This window comes from Corvus moneduloides, chromosome 25 (assembly GCF_009650955.1).
Source record: "Corvus moneduloides isolate bCorMon1 chromosome 25, bCorMon1.pri, whole genome shotgun sequence".
Taxonomy (NCBI): domain Eukaryota; kingdom Metazoa; phylum Chordata; class Aves; order Passeriformes; family Corvidae; genus Corvus; species Corvus moneduloides.
In genome coordinates, this window is record NC_045500.1 from 4,112,658 (window position 1) to 4,135,560 (window position 22,903).

At 53.1% G+C, this 22,903-nt stretch overlaps 1 protein-coding gene and 1 long non-coding RNA gene across 7 annotated transcripts in view; one reads left to right on the plus strand and one right to left on the minus strand.

The window, feature by feature from the left end:
• Window positions 1-22,903, plus strand: part of LOC116455606 — a 95,295-nt gene that overhangs the window by 59,025 nt on the left and 13,367 nt on the right. The gene's annotated exons all lie outside the window — the stretch shown is intronic.
• The window catches only part of SORL1 (sortilin related receptor 1), a 46,772-nt gene that overhangs the window by 4,569 nt on the left and 19,300 nt on the right, over window positions 1-22,903 (minus strand). For 2 of the 3 annotated variants that reach the window (XM_032133660.1, XM_032133659.1), the window contains exons 17-47: window positions 21,247-21,419; window positions 20,946-21,077; window positions 20,725-20,816; window positions 19,861-20,107; window positions 19,309-19,447; window positions 18,017-18,190; window positions 17,746-17,859; window positions 16,631-16,753; window positions 16,159-16,278; window positions 13,845-13,970; window positions 13,535-13,642; window positions 12,973-13,104; window positions 12,606-12,737; window positions 11,834-11,968; window positions 11,384-11,539; window positions 10,858-11,007; window positions 10,349-10,477; window positions 8,750-8,876; window positions 8,046-8,215; window positions 7,682-7,794; window positions 7,272-7,376; window positions 6,295-6,367; window positions 5,095-5,177; window positions 4,741-4,837; window positions 3,972-4,156; window positions 3,383-3,502; window positions 3,139-3,303; window positions 2,212-2,386; window positions 1,673-1,779; window positions 590-782; window positions 266-478 (exon numbers count right to left, since the gene is read on the minus strand). In XM_032133660.1, the coding sequence (XP_031989551.1) occupies window positions 266-478; window positions 590-782; window positions 1,673-1,779; window positions 2,212-2,386; window positions 3,139-3,303; window positions 3,383-3,502; window positions 3,972-4,156; window positions 4,741-4,837; window positions 5,095-5,177; window positions 6,295-6,367; window positions 7,272-7,376; window positions 7,682-7,794; window positions 8,046-8,215; window positions 8,750-8,876; window positions 10,349-10,477; window positions 10,858-11,007; window positions 11,384-11,539; window positions 11,834-11,968; window positions 12,606-12,737; window positions 12,973-13,104; window positions 13,535-13,642; window positions 13,845-13,970; window positions 16,159-16,278; window positions 16,631-16,753; window positions 17,746-17,859; window positions 18,017-18,190; window positions 19,309-19,447; window positions 19,861-20,107; window positions 20,725-20,816; window positions 20,946-21,077; window positions 21,247-21,419 (4,308 nt within the window). The remainder of the gene's footprint in view (window positions 1-265; window positions 479-589; window positions 783-1,672; window positions 1,780-2,211; window positions 2,387-3,138; window positions 3,304-3,382; window positions 3,503-3,971; window positions 4,157-4,740; window positions 4,838-5,094; window positions 5,178-6,294; window positions 6,368-7,271; window positions 7,377-7,681; window positions 7,795-8,045; window positions 8,216-8,749; window positions 8,877-10,348; window positions 10,478-10,857; window positions 11,008-11,383; window positions 11,540-11,833; window positions 11,969-12,605; window positions 12,738-12,972; window positions 13,105-13,534; window positions 13,643-13,844; window positions 13,971-16,158; window positions 16,279-16,630; window positions 16,754-17,745; window positions 17,860-18,016; window positions 18,191-19,308; window positions 19,448-19,860; window positions 20,108-20,724; window positions 20,817-20,945; window positions 21,078-21,246; window positions 21,420-22,903) is intronic. The other variant, XM_032133662.1, reaches the window with a different exon arrangement.

The following is a 22,903-nucleotide window of genomic DNA, read 5'->3' on the forward strand; positions in this document are numbered from 1 at the left end:
TTCACGTCCCCAGTGCATTTTTAAGTGATTTGCATTAGAAGGAGGGGTTTAAGTTTGCTAAAAATGTTTGGTTGGGAAAACTTTTGCTGGTTGGACCTGATGGTCTGGAAGGTCTTTTCCAAATTTAACAACTCCATAATTCCCTGATTTGTACTCTTAGATCAAACCCATAGAGATTGTGATGCCAGAGCGGCCCAAACCACGATAAAAGAATTAATTCTTGCCCCCGATTTCACGTCCCCAAATGCCACCAGGGGCCACGCACCCAGATCATCCCCCGAGGAGAAGATGGCTGAGCCCAGGCGGGAGCTGTAGTGGCTGTTGGCGAAGGCAGTGAAGCTGTTCTGGAGCCTCCTGTGCCTCATGTACAGCACCACAAAGCCGATGCCCAGGGTCACCAGCAGCAGGAACAGCACTGGCACCACGATAGCAGCCACGTCCGTGGGGCGGCCGGATCTGGTGGCAGAGGAGTCTTCACCTGGTGAGGGAGGGACACAGGTGCTGCTTGTACCAACTGCACACCTCTAAAGAATTTATGAGGCTTCCCGGAGTGTTTTTAAGGAGGATGAGGGAAAAAATAGGGACTCACCCGTTCCCAGCTCGTCATAGAGAAGCGTGGCCGGCTCCCCACACATCTGCCCCCCGTACAGGCACCGGGCCTGCACAGTGAATGAGTAGTTGTGGCCTATCTTCAGGTTGGACACCTTGAAGAAGTTCTCCGTGGTGTTGCCCAGATAGGCTGTGATGTTCATCAGGCTGTCAAACATGTGAATCTCGTAGCCCTGAGGGAGACACAAGCCCCAAATCACTGGGCTGCGGAGGGTGGGTTTGCTCCCTCCAAAAGGGGTTTGAAACTTGGCTTTCCTCCTGGATCTGGCTTTGATGAACTCTGCTGGGCTGTCAGCTGGGAGGGAGAAATGTGGAGCCTCCTCCAGGAACCCCTGCTGCTGTGCACGGACCTTGACCAGTTCAGGGAGGAGAGATTTCTCTTCTCCCAAGTGACAGGATGAGAGGACACAGCCTCAAGTTGTGCCAGGGGAGGCTCAGGTTGGACATCAGGAGGAATTGCTTCACTAAAAGGGTTGTTAAACATTGGAAGGGCTGCCCAGGGAGGTTTGAATCCCCATCCCTGGAGGTGTTCAAGAAACAATTGGATGTGGCACTCAGTGCTCTGGGCTGGTGACAAGGTGGGGATCGGGCACAGGTTGGACCCAGTCCTGGAGATCTTTTCCGACCTAAACGACTCTGGTTTGGTCAGTCTGGTCTGCTCTGTCCTTAGCACCCACCCCAGAGCACCCAAGCACAGAGTTCAGGGGGGTGATGGCTTTTTTGGTGCAGTTTTCTACCTGCCCATGCTCTGACAGACATTTCACAAATTTTCTATCCAACTCTGAGTAATGACAATTCTCAGACTTCCTGGCACGGCAGGGCAGCATCCTATTCCCAGTCCTTTCACACAAGGGACAATTGTCCTTTTCTAGGACAGTAATTATGTTCCTAAAAGGTGACTGATTGGATCTATCAGCTTCAGAGCCTGAGCCGTGACACGAATTTTAGTGAGCTCTCTTAGAGGGCTCCCCAAGGACAGGATGGATTTCAGAGTCTGTGAAGGAGCCTTGCAGTGACTCTGCCCCGGGGTTTTCTGTAGGACAGGAGGCACAGCAAAACTTACCCGGCTTTCATTGAAATTACTTTCCTTCAACGCCAAACTCTTCCAGAAAAGCAGAATATGGTCATTTTCTGTGATGATTTTTAAGGCGTCCGGTGCAGACAGGGGGACTGCAAAGGAGAAAAAGTGGCAGTGGGTGAGGCTGTAGCACTGGTGGCACTTTTCTCTTACAGGAATGGAGTCACTTCTGAAACTTAGTGGGTTTTTTTAGGGATCAGCACAATACTCTGCTTGGAAAAGGGATGTGCTGGGGGAGAGGATGCTGTGGCGTGGAAACTGGGAGGAGTTTTTCAGTGGTAGGAACGTAATGGTACTTGGTGGTGTGTACACAGCCAAATGGGTGTTCTTCCATCTCCATTTATCAGGAGAAAAACACTGGATATCACTTGAGAGGCTTCCTCTCCACTGCTGTTATTTGGGGGTATAATCACCTCCCCTGGGAGGCCTCCCAAAACTGGGCTTTGGCCGTGGGAGAGGACCAAGAGCTGCAGAACCATTCCTCCAGCCTGCAGGCAGCACAGGATGGGCGGCGTGGCCCTTACCTGTGTTGATCTTCATGCTGGATTCCTTGCTCATGTTCCCCAGCTGGACAATCACGTGGTACTTCCCTCCTGGCTCCAGCTTCTTTATGGTGTACTCCACCGTGCTGTTCCGGCTCTTCACTTTGTAGATTTTATCTGTTTTCCTCACCAGATCTTTAACTGCCACAGCGTAGAGCTGGAGGGGGGAGGAAATGGATGGAAAAAATCTCACTTTCCTGCGGACTTTCAGCAAAACTGGGGGGGTAAAATTTGCTTTAAACCAAGGCTGAGCTTTACAGAAAGCCTGGGAAGCAAAATTCCAAGCCTCTCTCTGGATCCCTGCCCAAAAATCTGCATTTACTGATACAGAAAATGCAGTTGGTGGAACAGATGAGGGCAGGAGGAAAACCTCAGGTTGTATTTCTCAGTGAATCACAAGGATGCAACGCGAACCCTGTCAGAGTTTCCAGCTCTGCTGGGAAGATTTATACCTCCAAACCTTTGCTGTTCAAGTCTCTGGACCAGAATGGGAGGGGAAAGCTTGCTGAGAAAATGACTGGCCTTCAATGGAGCGAGACCTGAGCGTACGCCAGCGTGGCAGAGAACAGAACCGGGCTTTGTTGGGGCGGGAGGCAGTGCCCCAGCCCAGCCTTACCCTCCTGGGCAAAGCCAAAGCCCAGAAAGGTGTTTTGGCACATGCCCAGGGCTGTTTTTAGACTTAATCAGCAACAGATATCCCAGACCTGGCTCTTTTTAAACATTACAGCCCTGAGGTAAGGGCCAGTAGGGAGGAAATGAAGATCTCGGAGCTGTCAGCACTTTGATGACGATTTTATGTGGAGCATAGATCAGATCTCAGGCTTTCTCCAGCGGAAGAAAGGCAAGGCTCTGTCTTTGAGCCAGCATTTTGCATGCACAGGGACAGGAGAAGGCTCTGTGGGGTGTTACCATGTCCTGGTCGGGCGAGTCGTAGGGCGATTCCCACTTGATGACGGCAAACGTCTTCCCGGTGTGCACGGAGTGGAGGTGCCGTGGCGGCAGCCGGTTGTCCGGGATCATCTTCACCACCACGTAGTCCGAGGGGGGGCCTTGGTAGGGAGACATCACCCGCACCTGGGAGGGAGGCACAGGGGTCAGGGCTGTGTCCTGGCGGAGCCACGGCAGGCAGAGGGACAGGAGGAAGGGAGCCCACCAGGAACAGGTACTGCTCGTCCCGCTGCACCAGCACCGTGATGTTGTGGGCGCTCGTGGTGCTGTTGTGGGGGCTCCTGTACAGCTCCAGGAAGGACGTGGCGTAGAAGATGCCGTAGACCTGAGGAGGGAGAGTGCAACAGGGATGGTGCAGGGTTTGGCACGGCCCAGAGCATCCACTGGCTGCCACTTTTTAGGGGCATAAAGCAAAGACCCTTTTCCTTCTGGACCCTTTTTCCTGCTTTTCCCTCTCTCTTGCCCAAGGTCAATCTGCCCACTTTCCTTTGAACTCCCAACCCAAAACCCTGAGTTCAGCTCAGGGTTCAGCAGTTGATTCAAAGGCTGCTGGAGCATTGTGCTGTCTGCATTTAAGCCACTTCTCACTGCATCAGTGGCTGAGCAAACGGACGAGGATCCTTTCTTTGCTTCTATTTAAAGGGCAGGAGGTTCTTTCCCTCATTCTCCCCCAAATTTTCAGGGCCTTGGAATTCAATCCAAACGAATAATCCTGATTTCAGGGTTTTCTGTGCTGCTCTGAGGCTCTGAGCTAGACCCCAGGGTGGCCGATGAGGGAAGGGCTGGTGCCTTACGACATTCCTGGGGCCGGTCCAGCTGCATTCCACCGCCGTCTGGTTGATGGCCTTGGCCTTGAGGCTTGGGGACGCAGGCCTTGTGCCACTGGTCACCACATGCACAAAAGACAGAGGGCTGTCACCCAGCTCCGTCTTAGCCCAAGCAGAAATTTCATAGGGGGTGTGTGCTGTCAAATTGGCCACTGAGCAAGAAGAGAAAGGGGCACTATTAGGTGAGGCAAAGCACGGCGAGGGCGGGGTGAGAGCACGAGGGAAGGGGCAGCAGCAGCAAACAGACGGGAGCCTGCCTCTCCTGGGCCGTGCTTCCATTCCTTTGGAGTAATTTCCTTTCTACAGAAGCACCTGATACTCTGGCATCCAACCCAGCCCGTGCTTTCCTGGGCCCAGATGATTTCCCATATCCACACTGAGATTGTTCCAAACCAGAAATGGGGTTAACAGGGACATGTGCTGTATGCAAGCCCAAGAAACGCTTGTTCTGTTCCTACTCCCTTTGGCAGATTAGAGATGGAACAACAAACAAAACCCCATGTGATGAGAAAGGACTAGTGCAGCTCTGGGGGTAAATCCCAAATCTGCTTGAAATCTCCAGGTCCTCAAAACAGAGGATTTGCTGCTTTGTCCTCTCCAGATTGAAACAGAATTGTTTAAAAAGAAACGACCAGTAACAAAACAAAAAAAGAAATAAAATAATCCTATAACCTCCCATTAATCTTTCTGCTGGGTGTTGACCAAAGCAAAGCTTCACATTTTGTGCAGAATTTACCTTTTTGGATGGACTTTCCTCCTTCTATGACCAGAGTCCTTTTTTCCTGCCTGTGGGTATCGAATGTCCAGTAGATGTTGACCACGTAGCCACTGACCTGTCAAGCCCAAGGACACACAACAGAGCCATCAGCTCAGCTGTGTTTGCACACAGGGAAACAGGGTTACTGTCAGACCCCTGACAGTCTTTGCATTGTATTTTCCATCCCAATTAAGAGCCCCGGGGCAGTTTGGGAGCAGTAAGAAATGATTTGGCATGAAATAACTGGTAATTGCAATGCTTCAGTGGGTGGCAGCTTCTCCCAGCCACTATTCACCATTCACCCAGCTCAGAGGTAAAGGGAAAAACTCTTACCTTGATATTCGTGGTCATTTTTAGGCTGAAACTTATGGAGTCCTCACTGTAGCTCTCAATGTGGATGACAGGGGGAGGGATGACTGGGGGGAAAGAGAGAAAAGGCCTGTTAGTACAGCACAAAGAAATAAAAACAGTTCTTGGGAGGAGATAAAATACAGCTTTTTGTGGTAACACCCAGCTCCCAGAACAGGAAGCCCCAACCTTGTCTAAGACATGTTCCCCTCAGAGAAGACACTGATGTAATTTTTTAAGTGAACCACCTAAAAGCTGCTTTATCTGTGCCCTGCTCAGTGCAGGCTGGAACTGGAGGGGTCTGGGCAAAGGGATTTCCCTCTGAACTCAGCAGGATGAGCTCCTATCCCAGCTAACAGCTCCTGGCCTTCCGAGGAGCTGCTGAGGGAGGTCAGGAGCTGTCGGTGCCAAACACTCATGCAAAATCTGAAGTGGAAGTTATTTCTGTTCTTTTTACCTCTGCTTTTCTAACCATCAGGTAATTCACATTATCTGAATCCTGCACTTTGAGTAGCCTGGTGTTTCCTTTTCCTTCTTCCATCTAGCAAATTAGCAGACAATTTTGATGCAGGGACATAAGTTTGGATGAAAAACTTGGCATGAATACAAACGACTTCAAAAGGCTTTTCTTAAAAAAACCAAAACAGGTTGGGAAGGAAATGATTTACTGTGCAGTTTGAATTTATCTGCTGTCACTTTGATGTTGTGATAGTTCTTGGGAGCTGTGGTTGTTTTTTATGGTCTAGACCTAAAGGAGGAACCACAATAATTGTGACCTAAGAGGGAGAAGGATGAGCCAGCATCCTTTTAGGGTGAGAGTGATGGAGTTGGTAATTTCTTGTCCATCCTGTGGCCTACACAAGTCTGAGGGAACCTGTCTGCAGCCTGGGAGAGAGGGGACAGGCTCCTCGCCCACTTCCAGGGCAGCACATCCATCCTCTGAGCCACAGAGCTCAGAGGAGGAGTCAGTGACCCCTCCAGATGCGCCACCAAACTCTGAGGCAGCTCAGGTTGACTGAAAAAGTCACTTTTTACAGGCCACTTTTAAGGGCAAAGCTGTTGAACAGTGTGAAAGGCTCAGCAGGGAGAATAAAGGACAGGGAGGTGGCTGTGGATGCTGATACTTCAGGCTGATACTCTGATTTTTGTTACCTTGTCTGAGTTGACCGAAACAGCAACATTTACCTTTGCCTTTGATGGTGGTTATGGATTTGGATTCACTCCAATTTCCCACCCCTCGACTGGTTACTGCAGCAACCTTTGGAAACGAGAGGGTGAGGGAATATGAGCAACACCGTACAGCGCAAACAGAGCGGGAGGTTAGAGCAAGGTTATGGACCTGGCAGGGCTCCTGGGAAAAGGACTTGGAAGCAAACAATAGCTTAATTACTCGGCAATAAAATGCTTAATGCAGAGCTAAAGCCGACTGCTTAAAGTCAATTAAAGGAATCTAAGAGGAGGGAGCTGCAGCTTCACTGCAGATAACTGCTCTCTTATGAGATCTTTGAGGAGTCCATCGAGATAAGGAGCTTGGGACTCCATGGGCCCTAAACCATGCCAGGGAAGTCCATGCGAGCACTGAATCTGCTTCCAAAGATTTATTTGGGAATGGATTATATTGGGAAGGAACGCCATGAGAGGAAAGATCCAACCAGCTGTGGGAATAACACTGATTTGGAGCAGGGGCTTTAGCCCACCTCGCTGTGAACTTCCCCAAGAACTCGGGAGGCTGGACAATGGCAGAGCACACATTTCCCAGGGCTCGCTGTGCAGACTTTCATTTCCTATTCTTATTACTTCTGTCTATAATTACCCAGCCTCTCCCCTGTGCAGACATTCCCCACAGGCAGATCTGCTCCTTTTCCCTCTGATACACCAAGGACCAAATTTATCTCTGGCCCACATCCAGTGCAATCCAGTGACATTGGAATGGGCAATTAGCAGGGAGGACTTTGTCATCCAGCCTGGCCTTCTGGGACAAAGGAGCAAGTCAAGGGCCTTGGAACTGTAGACATTGGCAGTGCAAATGCCAAGCCCCTGGTGTGGGTTGGCATAAAGGGCAGGGCTTTAACAAGATGGTTTTTTAGCAAGTTCTTGGCTGTGCAGGACTTGGGCCACTCAGTAATGAGAGCTCACTTAGAGAGAGCTTTGGAAACACTCACTCGGACTGTGTAGAGAGTGTTGACCTGCAGGTTCCTGATCTCCGTGTAGTTCTTGGTGGTTCTGAGGGATGACCACTCCTTGGATCCGCTGCTGCTGTATTCCACCTAGGAGCACCAAAACAAGGCGTGAGGGCTCAAAAATACCACAGGTCAGCAGGTGCCTCTGGGACAAAATATTGGCAGAAAGAAGCACGGCAGCTCAGAAAGGGAGAAATGAAGAACTCCAGGGCTGTGGAGCCCTGCAGCATTGCTTCTCCCAACTTGCCCAATGCTCCCAGCAGATTTCCTCCCCAAAATGTCCCACTCCAGGCCCACCCTCTCTGCAGCTGGCTGTGTGCTGGCAAGCCAGCCCGTGCTGCTGTCCCCACCCCACTGAGCTGGGCTCAGCCCCAACGGGCAGCGGCACTCACGATGAATTCCCGGATGAGGCCGTGGGCATTCACGGGGGGACTCCACCAGCCCATCAACACACCCTCAGCTTCTTTCTTCAGGGACAGCTGAAGGTTGAGGGGAGCATCTGGTACTAGAGAAACAGAGAATTATTAGTGAGAAAGAGAAATATTGGTGCCAGTCGCAGTGGTGTGTGCAGAACGTGCAGGGAAAAGCACGCTGAAAAATCAGGACAAAAGGGGTGGATGGCCCTTTCTCCCCATCCAGCACAATTCCCAAGCTTATGGAAAGACCCTTTTTGCTCATAGCAGGGATATCTCTACTTTTTAGCCCAAAGCAGCAGCAAACTGCCAGGGCACTGCTGGGAGTAGCAGCTCTGCTTACGTCCTTCGGGCGCCCGCAGCGTGATGAAGTCGTTGGTGTTGTAGACCCGGCTCAGACACTGCACCTGCACTTTCACCTGGTAGGTGCAGTCGGGCTTGAGGACTTTCAAAACGCTGTTGGTCTTGTTGCTGTGAGTCTCCAAGATCTTCCAGATGCTCTCACCGACCATCCTGCGCGAGAGAGCCACACCCCTCCCGTCAGGATGGGCTTTTGTAGCACAGAACACACAGATTGTGCCAGAAAAATGGAACCATTTTAAAAGGTTGCTGCTCGTTTTTCTTTTTGGTAAAGCCACACCACCAATCTTGAAAAGATGCTGTTGGAAAGCCTGAATTAACCATGGCTTGGTGACTTATAAGCCCCTGAGCTTTATACAACTGCTGTGCTCAAATTTGTTATCTTTGTTCTGGCTGTTAATGGTCCCACAAAGACGAGGCCCAAGTGGAGAAAAAAAAAGACTTTAACAACTTTACTGTTTGAGTAAATAATCAGGGAGAAAACCAACACAGTTTGTCACAAATGCCCTCTTGGTACACCTGTGTCTCTTTTGCTACCAAATACGAGATTTTCTGAGCAGAACTTAATTAAGGAGCTCTGAGTGTTTCAGGCCTGATTCTGTGCAGTTCTCTGCAGTAAATACAGGCACACCTGTGCTCACGCTTGCCCTCTTTACCTGCTACAACAGCAGGTGAGGGATGGTGTACCTGTAGTAGATGTTGTAGACACAGGAGGTTGAGGACATCCTTTTTGGCCGAGCCCACGTCAGGGTGACATCACCAGAGAAATCAGCCGTCCACTGGAGGTTCTGGACTTTGTACACGATTGTGTCATCTGAGCAGTCAATGGGAAAAGTTAATTTACTGCAGGGAAACAAACCCTGTGCCCAGGAGAGAAACAGCAGTTCTGGTTGTAACACGAACAACAGGGGAGGTAGGAACAGCACTGGCTGAAAGAATGTCTGCACCATTTAAATGAGATGTTTAATTTATCACTGGAGAACACTGCGCTCACAGAGGGCAGTTCAGAGCAGGAATTTACCCCTGGTGCTCTTAGTTCCACTCAAAATGTCTTTATGCTGCGTCAGGCAAGCATCTCCTTTCCCCTGAGGAAAGAGAAAGTGTGGCTGTTGATGAAATACTGGGAGTTTTGGAAGTGTGTGTGTACGAACTGCTCGGTGTCACCCTTCTCCTGGGTGTGATCAGTCCGTGCTGTCCCTGTCACCCTCCAGGGCCATTCTTTGCGTGTTTTTCCTTATCTCATCTCGTGTTCAGCAGCAGGACCCAAGCAAAGGCTGGCAGTTCAAGTCTGGGGCTCGCCTTGACGCGAGCTCTGAGGCTGAATCACTGCCTGACCTTCACAGAGGCACTTAGGGGATAAAAGCACCATGGAAGCCAGCCCTGGCAGTGCTGGGGACGGGAGGTGCTGATCTGGAATGCCCCAAATCCGTGCCCTGCTCCCACCAGGCCATTCCCACCTCTCTCTCTCTCCACGTGTTGGAGCCCAAATCCCAGTGTTGTGGCTCGGCTCTGCTGGGGTGCTCAGCTTTGGTGCTGAACAGAAACCGAGCAGAGCAGAGGCAAACTGCTGCTGCTGTGTTTTCCCTGAACAGCTGGAATTAAACCCAGCAGGCACGTGGGTCCATGGACAGGCAGGGCAAGACAATTTTTCCAAGGGAAAAGAGATGGTTTTCCCTTGGCGTAGCAGCCGAGCCGTGCATCTCAGCAATGCCTTCCCCCTCCCCTGAACCTGCTGCCCTCTCCCAATCAATATTTAATTAAAGAATTAAACCTGATTGATGCTCGGCCCCCCCAGCAGTTCAGTGGGGGAGCAGCTGAAGCTCATGGGTGGCCGGAGGCAGCGATCGATCGCTGTTACAGCCCAGGGCGGGCTCTGTCCCGCTGCCCCCACAGGGCCACCAAGGGCCAGCGTGGCACAACCAGGGATGGCAGCAGGGCACGTGCCACATCCCCAGGGTCACCTTGCAAAGGAGGGCAGAGCAGGAGACTCTTGCTTCACCTGTGGGCCATGTAAAATAGACACCTTTGCTCCCATACATCCGAAAATGATTTTTTTTTTTTTTCTGTGTCTGAGGTGCTGTCTTCTGAGGAAGACAAATTGTCAATGTAGAAGCTGCTGGGAAGTTTGTCCCAGCTGGTGATAAATGCGTGAGGAGGTAGCTTGGACAACTGAACAGAGGCAGATAAATCAGGGATGTTGGGAGGGAAAGGTCACATATCCAGGAGAGCTCCTCCGTGTGCTGCCAGGGAGCAGGGAGTGAGGGATGGGAGAGGGCTGCTGCTTACCTGTGCAGTTCCTCTCATCACTGCTGTCTGAGCAGTCCAGATATCCATCACAGCGCTCTGTCAGCATGAGGCAGGCCTCCCCATCCTCACATCTGAAACCACTGGGGCATGACAAGCTGCTCTGAGTAGCTGAAAAAGGCAGAACAGTTCAGGGCTTGAGGCAGGGAAGTTCCCTCAGCAGCACTGGAATGTTTGCAGGTGGCTGCGTGTCAGAGATGGAGCTCAGGCTGACGTGTCAGATATTGGGGTGTCTCCTTCTGGCTGTATCTTCAGAAGAACCTGGTGCTTATCCCAGGAAAAGCAACAATTGGACTTCTAATGGGAATAGCACCACTTGGGCTTTTTGTTCTTTTTTTTTTTCTGTAAAGGATTTCTGGTTTCTGTAAAGGATTTTTTTTCCTGCAAGGATTTCACCAGCAATCAAAGCCTCCTCAGAGGCTTCCCCGCCCTCACAAGGAACCTCCCAAGGGAAGGATCCAGGTGGGACCCAGTCCCTTGCCCACACTTACGGCAGCTCCTCTCGTCCGTGCCGTCCTGGCAGTCCCTCACTCCGTCACACCGCTTCCAGTTGGGAATGCACTTGCGCAGCTGCTGGCACTCGAACTCGAAGCGGCTGCAGCGCTCCGGCAGCGCTGGGGACGTGGCTGTCACGTTGGGTCCTGCACACAGAGAGGGAGGAAAGCACCGGAGGCACGGCCGGGCTGGCACCGGCAGCAGCGGGGACCGAGCGCGGTGCCCGGGTCCCGACTCCACTAGATGGCAATCTCCTTCCATCCAGCAGGTGGAGAGGATGACGCCTCAGCCATCCTCTCTCCTGACTGCAGAGGGCTGGGAAAGCTTCTGCTTTGCAGGGAATGTCCTGCCCACGCCGCTGGAGCAGTGTCCCAGTTGGTGGCAGGACGGTGACCCCAGGGCCGGAGGACATTTTACACCATGCGTAAATTAACCCCGCAACCTGGCAAGGCTCTGAAAGGCCAGAATGCCTTGCAGATGTGATGTGGGAAAAGGGAAGGGGTGAGGGAGGGGGAAGCTTACTGGAGGTGGGACAGGCCTCCTCGTCAGAGCCATCCGTGCAGTCCTTGTAGCCGTCACACACCCAGCTGTTCATGATGCAGGCGCCGCTGTTGCAGCGGAAATGGTTGGGAAGGCACGTCGGTGGGATCAGCGTGGTAATGGGATGAACTGGAGACCCTAAAAATACACCAGGGAGAGCTGACCTGAGGGCCCTGCTCCTGTGTAAGCTCTGCCTGCTCCCTGCTGACCCAGAGGGAAGTGGGGAGCAGGTGAGGCATCACAAGCCCGGTGCTTTCATCTGCATTGTGTCTGTAATCAGGGTACCCAGAAATACAGGGTAAAAACATGCATGAGAGTGCCCACTCATGGGGCATTTTTGGAGCCACAGGGGCTGTGGGAAGGCAGAGTGATCCTTCAGCATGTCCTGGTCCCCATCATGTCCGTGTCACAGCCTCAGCACTGTGTCCTTACCCTCACAGTCCTTCTCATCAGACCAGTCCCCACAGTCGTTCTCCTCGTCGCACTTCCACCGGTTGGGGATGCAGTGCCCGTTCCCACACTGGAACTGGTAGTACCGGGAGCAGTTTGGGGCTTCTGTTGGGTTTTCTGGCAAGGAGAGGAGAGTCCCATGAGCCACAGGGTCACCTCAGCAGCCCTCAGCACAGCTGAGAGGTGAGAGCATCGCCCTGAGCAGCACAAGCACATTCCTTTCTCTTCATCCCCAGCATTCCCATTCCTCCCAGTCCTCACTCTGTTGCCACCACTGCTTTGTCTGTGTCCTTCATGGCCAGACACCACCCCTGATCTCAGAATCAGAGCAGAATTCACCAGAGCATGGCAGAAATGGAGGAGCAAACCCTGCAACTCTGAAATGAGGCTGCAGCTGCCTCGCCTGGCTGGGTACAGCTCCTACAGCCACCCAGGGAACAGTGGTAAATATTGGGTTTGGCTGAAAACTGCCTGTCTGCTCAGGGCTGGGAGTCTGTGCAGTAAACATGGTCACAGAAGAGTCAGTCAAGCACAAGATGTGCCAGGTTTTCAGCGTGCTTCACTTTACCTGCCTGCAGTACGAGGGAAATGACACTGATGTCCAGGTAGGACACGCTGTGATGTGCCCAGAGAAAGCTGCACTCACACACATAATGCACACGAGTGAAAACGTGAGGGAGACAGGACTCCATGCTCCTGAAATCCAAAGGAAGCTGGAGCTGCAGTGGCAAGAGGCGCTGGGGGTGCTGCTCACCACAGTTTGCTTCATCAGAGTAGTCGCCGCAGTCATCCATCCCGTCACACTTCCACACCAGGCTGATGCACACCCCATTCTGGCACTGGAAGCTGAACTGGTCACAGGTCCGGTGGAACTCGGGGTCCTGGGCTGCAGGAAGAGGTTTGGTGTAAAGATCAAGGGCTTCAGGAAAGCTTGAGCAGGAAGGAGTACACTCGGGGCAATCTCAGATTTCTGAGCAGAGCATCGCGGTCTAGAGCCACCCCTTAGGAGAGCTGGCAGCTCTCTGGTAGTGGAACACATGATATTATTGGTTCTCTCCACGCCTCTGGTTTCATTCTGTGCCCACCCATCCCTCAGCAGAGGTGCCCAGGGTGACACTTACAGCACCCAGCGTAGTTGGCGTCTTCGTCCGAGCCGTCTCGGCACTGGATGATGCCGTCGCACACCATGGAGTGGAACAAGCACTGCTGCCGGTTCTTGCACACAAAATCCATGTAGCGGGTGCACAGGGGCTCTGCAGGGGTGGGGAGGACAGGGGGTGGCACCTCTGCTGTCCTTGCACACAGCAGCGTCAGCCCCTGGGATCTGCGCACGCCTGAGCGCAGCGGGCGGATTTTAGGGGCTTAGGGAAAGTTCCCAAGACAAATGGTTTGAGCTGTGTCCCTGCACAGGCTGCCCCCCCCCCCCCCCCCAAATAACCCCTCAGGGTGGGCACAGGCACAGGAAGGGTTTGGTCAGGTCCCTGGCAATGTCCTCCCAGTCTGTCCCAGTCTGTGCCTTTTGCTGACCCACCGATTTCACAGGGGGCTTGTGACTACTGCACACTAAGGCTTTCCCATTATCTCCCAGGGCTTTACTCCCAGTGGGACAGGCTTGGGCAGACCAGAAATGCTGTCAGCCCTCGCTTCTGGGCCCCAGCAGCTCCCCCTGGCCCCAGTACCCACCACAGTGCTGCTCATCCGAGGCGTCGGAGCAGTCGTTGATGCCGTCACAGTGTTTGCTGGTTGGGATGCAGGTGCCATTGGGGCACTGGAAGCCATTGCACTTCTTCTCTGAAATCCGGAATTGGGTGGATGTTGTGTGGTTTTCAGGGTTTTGTTAATTAGCTACAAAAAGCCATGGTTGCCTTTGCGCTGTGCCGGCTTTTGGAGGGGTGGGGGCTGTGCCATGAATTTGTAGCTGGTTTAGCTCGGTGGGTGTGCAGAAATCCCTCCCACCCGCGGCAGAGTCCCCCCCACACACAGGACACGTTACCACAGTTGGCAGGGTCCTCATCAGAGCCGTCCTGGCAGTCGGCGTCGCCGTCGCAGGCCCAGCGCTGTGGGATGCAGTGGCCGTTGTGGCACTGGAAGCTGGAGGCCTCACAGGTGTGATAAACTGCTGAAACCAGAGCAGGGGGACACCTGAGTGTGGGGTGTCAGCATGGCCCTGCCGAGCTGAAAGTGAGTCAGGCCACACCACCACACCCTGCTCCTTCCCCTGCACCAGGATCTCCCACCACAGCGGGTCCCAGCACGAGCAACACCCCATGGACCCCATGGTCTTTCCCTCTCCATGCCAGTCTTGCTCACGAGCCTGCTGTGCCTCGGGGATGGCTTTCGGAGGGCAGAGATCTCCCAAAGCTCTCCCCAAAGTCAGCAGCCTGTCTCCCTTTGATCTCAGTCCTTGGGGTGTGTGTGCAAAGGTGGCAGCGGCGGCATCGTGCCAGAGATGGCGAGAAGTGTCACAGAGATCAAGCAAGGCTTGGCGGAGCTGCAGGGTCCCCCGTGCAGGGCAGGACAGAGACAGAGAGAGCTTTTAATTAAGGCAAACAAGGCTCTTCCATGTTGCCAAAGCAAACAAGAAATACAATTCTCCCTGGGGGTTTTCCTTAGGCTCCTGTCAGGGAAATATCTGCCTGTGGGGTATCTGGGTTGCAGCCTGGTTTGTGCTGTCACTTTAGAGACAAATCCTGCTCCTCAAGCAGGAGAGCGCTCAGAATTATTGGGAAAAGCAATGTTCAACTTAATTAAATGGCATGATCCTGAGTTTTAGGTCGGAGAGTGACACGCACTCGCAGATATTTCGAAACAGCACAATCTGGTGGCAGTAATATTCTATTAGGTATTCAGCGTGAAATGTAATTATTTTAGATAAGAGCAATAATTGCAGCCCGGTGAAGTCAGACGGAATGTTCCTCAAATAACTGTGATCCTCTTAGATAATTCCAACTTCAGGCTTTACAAACCCGACACGCTTTTTGAAGTAGGTTCCTTTCCTGTGGTAATTCTCTCTGGAGAAACTCATATGAGAGATAAGTGATACCAATATAAATTAAACCTTCTTAGAAAGCCACGCTCATGGAATACTAATGACCAGGATCCACCAGGCTACAGCCCTGGGTGCTCCAGGCACAGCAAATGCCACAGGGGTGAGCAAAGAGGAGCTCAGGGACCTGAGAGCGATCTCCTAAATCCCCGTGCCAGAGCCCCAGGACAGCAGCTGGTGCTGCTCTCTGTCCCAAAGGCTCCAGACTGCCAGAGCCAAGCTGCTGCCAGCATTCCCAGGGGCTGTCCTGGTCCCTACAGGCTCCCCATGGATCTCTGCCCACACCGTGGAAAACACTGCTTTTATCTTGAAATATCCCACATATGGCTTGAAAAATACAACCTTGTGTGTTTCACGGATGGGCTGATGCTCTGCCTACTCTGAGAAGTCTCTTCTCTTGCAAGTATTTAGGTTTTGGGCTTGGTCGATATTTTTGCTTGATTATTTTTAGTGGAAAAGACCAATACGCTGCTATCTGTTGGCTTTTCTAAAGAGAAAAAGGCTCTATGTGGGTGTTAACCTCAGGAGGCTGCTGAGGAGCATCGCTGTGGTGGTGAGGAGGGCTGAGTGTTGTGGCTTTCAGCTCCAAACACACACTGGGGCTCACAGGCCTTGCTGCACAGGAGGCACAGAGCAGGAACAAGGTTATTTCTGCCAGCCAGGCTGCTTTAATATGAGTTGTAAGAAAGGCAAGAGTGGGTCTTCCATGTGGGACTCCCTGCTTAGGACACCCTCTTCAGGTTTTTGAGCCCACAGAGCAATGAGGCTGCCAGAAGAGGACTAAAATTGCCAAACTAAACTTCCCAAACTAAATCTGCCTCTTCTTGAGAGCAATTACTTGTGGAGAAGCTGCAAAGAACGTGTCTGTTTCCTGCACCAAATGAATGGCAAGGACACAGAGTGAAAGCTGTGAAATGCTGTCAGTGCCCTGCAACACGGGAGCCCTTTTTGCCAGGAGAGTCCTTTGGCTGCTCAGCAGCCACAGAACCACTTCCCATTCCACAGAGCTTTGCCTGTGGGTGCAATCTTGCAGGTAAAAAGCAAAACTGGATCACTGTGTGAGCATCTCAGAGCTGTCAGCAAATTGCCAGCGAGCCCTAAGGCACTGGGGGGAAGAAACCCTTGGGTTTGGAGCATCACATCACCCCAAGGTGCTCTAACAAGCCAGGAAACCGAGGCACAAGATGCTGGCCAGTGTCTGCCAGGCCGGAGATAAAAAGTGTCTGGAGCAGGAGGTTCTTGGTCATACCCCAGCACTCACCAGTGCAGTTCGCTTCGTCTGACCAGTCCCTGCAGTCGTTGTCCCCGTCACACATCCAGGACAGACGGATGCACATCCCTGAGCTGCAGCTGAACTCATCGTTCCTGCACTGGTGAGCCTCTGCAAAAAAAATATCGGGCTTCAGGCCGTGGGAATACCCAAGGAGCAGAGCAGGAAAGCTGGATAATGATGGCATGGAAGCCTCCCAGCTGGAACATGGCGAGGGGAAGAACCAGCACACGGCCTCGCTCTCTTCTCCTGTCCCTCATTTCCCAGTACGCCATGGTCCTGTCCCTAATTCCCAAATACCCTGTAAATGCTGGTCCTGTCCCCACTTCCCAGTCCCCAGTCAGTGAGGAGGAGGCAGCCTGGATAAACAGGAGGATCTTGCCCTACGCCACCTCTGAGCAGCACCCAGAGGAGCAGCAGCTCTGAGCAGCACAGGGGAGCAGGTCTGAGTGGGGGCACTCACCACAGTGACTTTCGTCGCTGTTGTCCCCACAGTCGTCCTCCAGGTCACATTTGTAGGACAGAGGGATGCAGGTCCCCGAGCCCTGGCAGCGGAACTGGGTCTCGGTGTCACACACGGTGGTGGCTGATGGAGAGAGGAGGAGGAGGAGGTGGTGGTGGTAGAAGATGGGTTCTGTTGCCTGAGGGTGTGTACTGAGTGCAGGGAGGTGGAGGGACGGGGACAGACTCCTGCCAGTGCAAGCTGAATTACTGCTCTTGTATTTTAATGCCATTTTTAGGCACTCCGTGTAAAGCAGAGCAGACAGGGGTCAGTTTTCTGTCTGGGGATCAGGAATGAAGCCCCTGACGTCCACTTCCAAGGCAGGGAGCAAGAAGCCAAGGTTGTAGAGCCATCTACTCCCCACAAAGGGGATTGAAACCTCAGGTGGTGGGATGGGACAGGGCAGCCAAAACAGGGGAGAAGCTGGGCATGAGTGCTGCTATCCAAGGCAGGAGCTCTGTGCCAAGCTGGTGACATCTCTCTGAGGAATGGGTACCCACAGACGCCTTCCCACACCTGGAGTCAGACAGCGAACTCAAACTTGGACTCTGGTACAAAATGGGCATAAACAGCCTCTCTCCTGGTCCTCCAGGGATTCCTAACTTCAAATCCAGTCCTTTTTCCACAGTGCACTAATCCAAACCCTTCCAAGGCTGTGGAACATCTGCCCCTCCTGCACGCATTGGCTGTCCCCAACTTTGCACAAAAAGGTGACCTCCATCTTTAATGTGTGAACTTGATTTATTATCTCAACAAGAGGCCCATGTCAGCACTATCTGCTCTCTTTTCCTCATTGGCTGTGCCCTCAATTAGCTTCAGAAGACAATTAGTGCAAGAGACAGTTGGCATCAGTCTCACCAAACTTTAGACACTGATGCCTCATCTGGTTAAGGGGATTGGGACAAAACTCATCCAGTTTGCTTTGGGAATCCACCAAAGGAGCTGAGTTCCACCCCCAGAGCGCCTCTTGCTCTCCCTGACTGTGAAAGGAGTGTGGACCATCAGCTCGGGTGAGATGCCACCCCAGCAGACACCTGAATGTGGCCAGGCCAGTGCCACCAAGGCAGGACACTCACGGCAGTTCTTCTCGTCGCTCATGTCCCCGCAGTCGTTGTCGTTGTCACACTGCCAGATGCTGTTGATGCAGTTCCCATTGGAGCACCTGTACTGGTTGGGCAGGCACGTGTTCTCTGGGGCAGGAGGGACAACAGAAACAAGCTGGCATGAGGCTGTGCTTCCAGAAATGAGCCACTCTCCTCCCCGACAGAGGACAGATCCCGCCGGCCTCTTGTGACGGCAGAAACCACCTCAGCACTGGGCAGCAGCAAGAGCCGAGCAGGGCTTTACCTTCCTTTATGCACGTGTTGTTCTTCATGGCGTAGCCGTGGGGACAGTCACACCTGAGCTCCCCGCTGGGCAGCACCGTGCTGGCCACCCCCTCGGGGCACTTGCAGCTGCGGCCGTTGTTGGACCTGGGCAGGCAGAGCAGGCTGCAGGGCTTGGTGATGCAGGCGTTCTGCCCTGGAGCAGGGCAGGGAGGAAGGGGACAACGTCAGGGCAGAGGCACAGGAATCCCAGTGTCACCAGCCAGCCCAGAACAGAGGCACGGGAATCCCAGTGTCATCAGCCAGCCCAGAACAGAGGCACGGGAATCCCAGTGTCACTGCTAGCCCAGGACAGAGGCACAGGAATCCCAGTGTCACCTGCCAGCCCAGGACAGAGGCACGGGAATCCCAGTGTCACCTGCCAGCCCAGGACAGAGGCACGGGAATCCCAGTGTCACCAGCCAGCCCAGGACAGAGGCACGGGAATCCCAGTGTCACTGCTAGCCCAGGACAGAGGCACAGGAATCCCAGTGTCACTGCTAGCCCAGGACAGAGGCACAGGAATCCCAGTGTCACCTGCCAGCCCAGGACAGAGGCACGGGAATCCCAGTGTCACCAGCCAGCCCAGGACAGAGGCACGGGAATCCCAATTTCACCAGGCTTTGGATTCAGATCCCACTAAAAGCCAGCTCTGCAGGGCTGAGTGCTGAGGTCACCCCTAGGAATGCACAGAGCCATCTGCTCCAGGGAGTGTGAGGGCCTTTAAGGGGGAAAGATTGGCCCTTAAGGGACACAACTCATCCAAGTGGCTTTGGAGGTCTACCAAAGGATATGAGTTACATCCCCAGAGTGCCTCTTGTCCCCCCAGTCTCCTGCAGGCTGCTGGCTGGCTGAGCCCATCAGTGGTCCTGTACTCATCTGAAAATGGGTATAAACAGCACAAGGGGGTCAGCAGTGCCTTGTCACAGCGCAGACAGAAGGTTAAAGGAGGACAAGTTGGTGCAGCCCTGAAATCCTGTGGTTTTTTGGTCTATGCAACACTTTGATGGAAAAGCCAGGATCTGTGACATAAACTGCGAGGTGCCACCACAGCCAAGTGCCCTACGAGCTCTGTCCCGGACGGGGAGCATCTCTCCTGGCAGCCAAAAAGCAGACTATACCAGTCATGAAACCCACTCAGACTGTGCCTGAGTGACTCAAACCCTGCAGAAATGAGGATATATTCAGGAAATGCAAGCCAGGATGGCTGGGAACCTGTGGAAATGAGGGATGAACACATTCCTAAATCCCAGGGAGGATCATGTGCACGATTACCTGTTGTCTTTCCTCTGTAAAAGATTTTCATATCCATGATCCCATTCAGTCTGCCAACCAAGATCTCCATCCTGGAGCCGCTGGTTTTGGATGCTCTGAAAATACTCAGCTGTGACCAGTCGTTCCAGTAGATTTCATTCTGAAACACAGGCTTGGCTCTTAGCACAAGGAGTGACAGCACCAGGGCCGTGCTCATCAGGGCTGCACTAATCACCCTCAGTACTGGACGTGGGGGGACACTGAGAGTGAAAAGTGTCCCCAGCCCAACAGGGAGAGGAAGAGGAAGGCCTGAGGTGGGATTCGAGCAGGAATGGGATCTGCTGGGTGGCAAACATCACAGTGCAGCTGCTTGGGAATGTTGGTCCTGGGTTTGACTGCACTTGCCTGCCCGTTTCAGGGATTTGTGGGAATGTGCCGGGAGCAGAAAGAGAGCAAGCATCATGCCTGCTCCAAATCACATCCCTGTCCTTCAAATTCAGTGTGCTCAGTGCTCCTCCAGCACCAACCTCAGAGCCTGCATGCTACAGAAAAAATGACAACGGGGAAACAAACCTTAAATACGGCAATGGCATAGGGGTGAGGGAGGCTGTCCAGGATCACAGATCTCTGCATCCCATTGAAATCGACCCTCTCGATCCTGTCCATGTAGGCTTCAGTCCAGTAGATCCAGTGGTCATCCACAGAAATGCCGTTTGGCCACCGCACGCCCTCCGAGACGATGCACGCGGCCAGCGACCCGTCCATGTCACTTCTGTAGATGCCAGCCCTGGAGTCGCCCCAGTCTGTCCAGAACATCAGCCTGGCAGCAGGCAGAGAGGTTACTCGAAATCCTCCCAGAGCAGCTCATCAAAAGGAAGCAGGTTAGGAGAGGCAGAGGTTGGAATGCTTTACATTCCATGTCTCCTGCCCGACATGCCTTTGAACAGGGAGCTCTGCAATTCTAATGAGCACCACCAGCAGATTTATGAGCAGCACAGAGGCTTTTCAGCTGCAAGCTCTGTGGTGGGAGTGCAGCTGCAGGTTACCTTGCCATGAACTGCTCGGGTTTGTCAGAGCTACGTTTGCAGCCGAGGCCAAACCCCAGAAAGATGTAACTTGCATTTGGCTCTTGAATTCGAGCACTCCTTGGTTTCTCACCTGCAGCTTTCCCCGCTGACCAGACCAGTTTTACTGGCAGGAAAAGTTATTTGCTAATGGGTATGTGTGGGTAGGAAGGAATAAACAGTTTGTGATCTGTGCCCCGAGGGAGTTGGTGCCTTAGTTGGGGACACTATGGGGACAGTGGGCTCCACAGGACAGGACTGTGCTGTGCCTGTCCCCCATTTCACCTCGCCAAGCTGTCCTCCCTGAGGAGGTGAAGGATCAGCAGTTTCCCTGGGGAATAGAGGGAAATACTTGTGATGTTTTCTGTCTTACCCATCTCGGGGAACCAGAGCCAGGGCTCTGGGTCGCTCCAGTATTGAGGCGTTGAGGACGGTGAGTCTCAGGTCTCCGTCTGGATTGGCAACCTAGACCCAAAACCAAGCCCAGGACAGGTGTGTTTGCTATGGGCACTGCTTGAAGTGACACGAAATCTGTGTCAGGCAATTACTGCTCCTTAATAAAATAATCACTGCCACAGGTGGGCAGAGCTGTACCTCGATTTTGGGAATCCCAGCATTGACCCAGTAGAGCAGCTGGCTGAGAGGTTCAAAAGCCAAAGCTTCCACTGTTTCCAGCCCAGTGCTTACAATTATTTCCTGCCCAGAGCTGCCGTTGAGACAAAGACGCTGGAAAAAAAATTAAAATAATCAGATTAAAAGATGAGGAACTGCCTCAGCCTGAAGGTCAGGTGACAGGCAGCTCGGAGGGGAGGAGTACCAGGACAAACATTTCCATTTCGGGTGTGGATGCAACACCCGGGTGCAAGGAGGTGATGCCTCCCTGCTTGTGGCTCACCTGGATAATGTCCAGAGTGACATCAGCCCAGTACAGGCAGTTGTGCTCGTAGTCAAAATCCAGGGCCACAGCCCCCCTGAGCCCGGCCAGGGGCAGCTCCTCGCTGACGCCCGAGGCGAGGTCGTAGCGGTGGATGGAGTAGCGGGTGGCGTAGAGAATGAACTCGTTCTCTTCTGCAACAACAGTGCCTGATTTAGGGGCCATTTCTGGGCTACTTGAGGGGCAAAAAAAGAAAATAGCAGGTGTTTTTCACCCCTGGTCTTAGCACCTCGGGGAGGCAAAGAGCCTTTGGCTCAGTGGGATTAGGTTAATGAGAATGTGGTAATAGCCTCACATGGGGCCGGGCACACACTGTGGGCATTGTCTGGTCCAGGAGGAGGAGGAGGAGGCACGGCTGGCAGAACCTGCCCCAACCCCTTTCTTCCCACTTTAGTGCTGCCAATGGGAAACAAAATACTGATCTCCTCTTCCTCCAAAAAAAACATTAAAAAAGAGTGGGAGTGATGCAAATCTGCAAGTCCTCAGGGACGCTGGCCCCACAGGAAATATCCCAGAGTGGGTTTTGTTTCCAAACGGAGCCGAGTCCTGGTAATGGGATCCTGGTTTGGGACAAAGTCTCCCAGGCATCATCCCACCACCGGTCAGGTCCAATAATGCTATTAATGAGTGGAGCTAATGTCAGTAGGTAACTCTGGTTGTGCATCCCTAATGAGATTATACGGAGATATGAAACAGATACTGTACATGAAATTGTTACCATGGAGAGAGCCGGAGACGATCCGCAAACACTCTGGGAACACGGCACTTCAAAGGCCGGCCCGCTGGGGACGGCAGGTTTATTTTGCAATCAGCAGGGCCCTTCTCAGCATGCCCGACACAGCTCTCCAAATAGCTCAAGAGGGCTCGGAGGGGTGAATAACGTGTCAGGAGTGAAGCTAAGTGCAGCGCTGGCAGGAGTCCCAGCACAGGGGATGCTTCCCTGCGCTGTTGAGCACCTGGAATATCTTTTGCGCTCTGAAAAATTTTAGGGCAGTGCAGGGGAAACCTCCTGCCCTGCTCAGCTCCCCAGCCCTTCCATGAGCCCCTGCCCTGCCTGAGGCTCCGGAGCTGCAGCATGGCAGCAATGCTGATCACGCAGCTCGTGACGGCAGATTAAATTAAAGCTGTAATGAGCAGAATGCAAATAACTCTGGCAGCACAGGGGCACAGGACTGTTACAGTGCCCTGTATGTTTGAGAGGAGAAAATAAGGATGGGGGGTGAATTTTGGCAGGCAGAGGTGCGAGGGCTGAAGGGCAGCCCCGGTCTGGCCCCAAAGGGCCATCGTTCAGCTGTACAGGGTGGCTGTCACAGGGTGGGACATTCCCAAGGGGATCTTCCCAAGGATTGGGGTGTCTTTGATCTAATTCCTGTCTTTCTGGTTGGGTTCAAGCCAGCTACAGCAAGGACATGACCAGGATAAAAGAGTTCCTGCTTGCAGCCTGCCCCTGAGGGCTTCAGAGGGCTCTGCACTGTGGGCGGACGCTGCTCCCAAGCAGGACCCTCAGAAGCTCTGGCCACGGGACAGGAGAGGGCGATTTGTAACCCACCCAGGGCCCTGCCTCACAGGTTTTGTCTGAGAGCCCTCTGGGACTCTGTGCCTGGTCCCTCAGGCACCA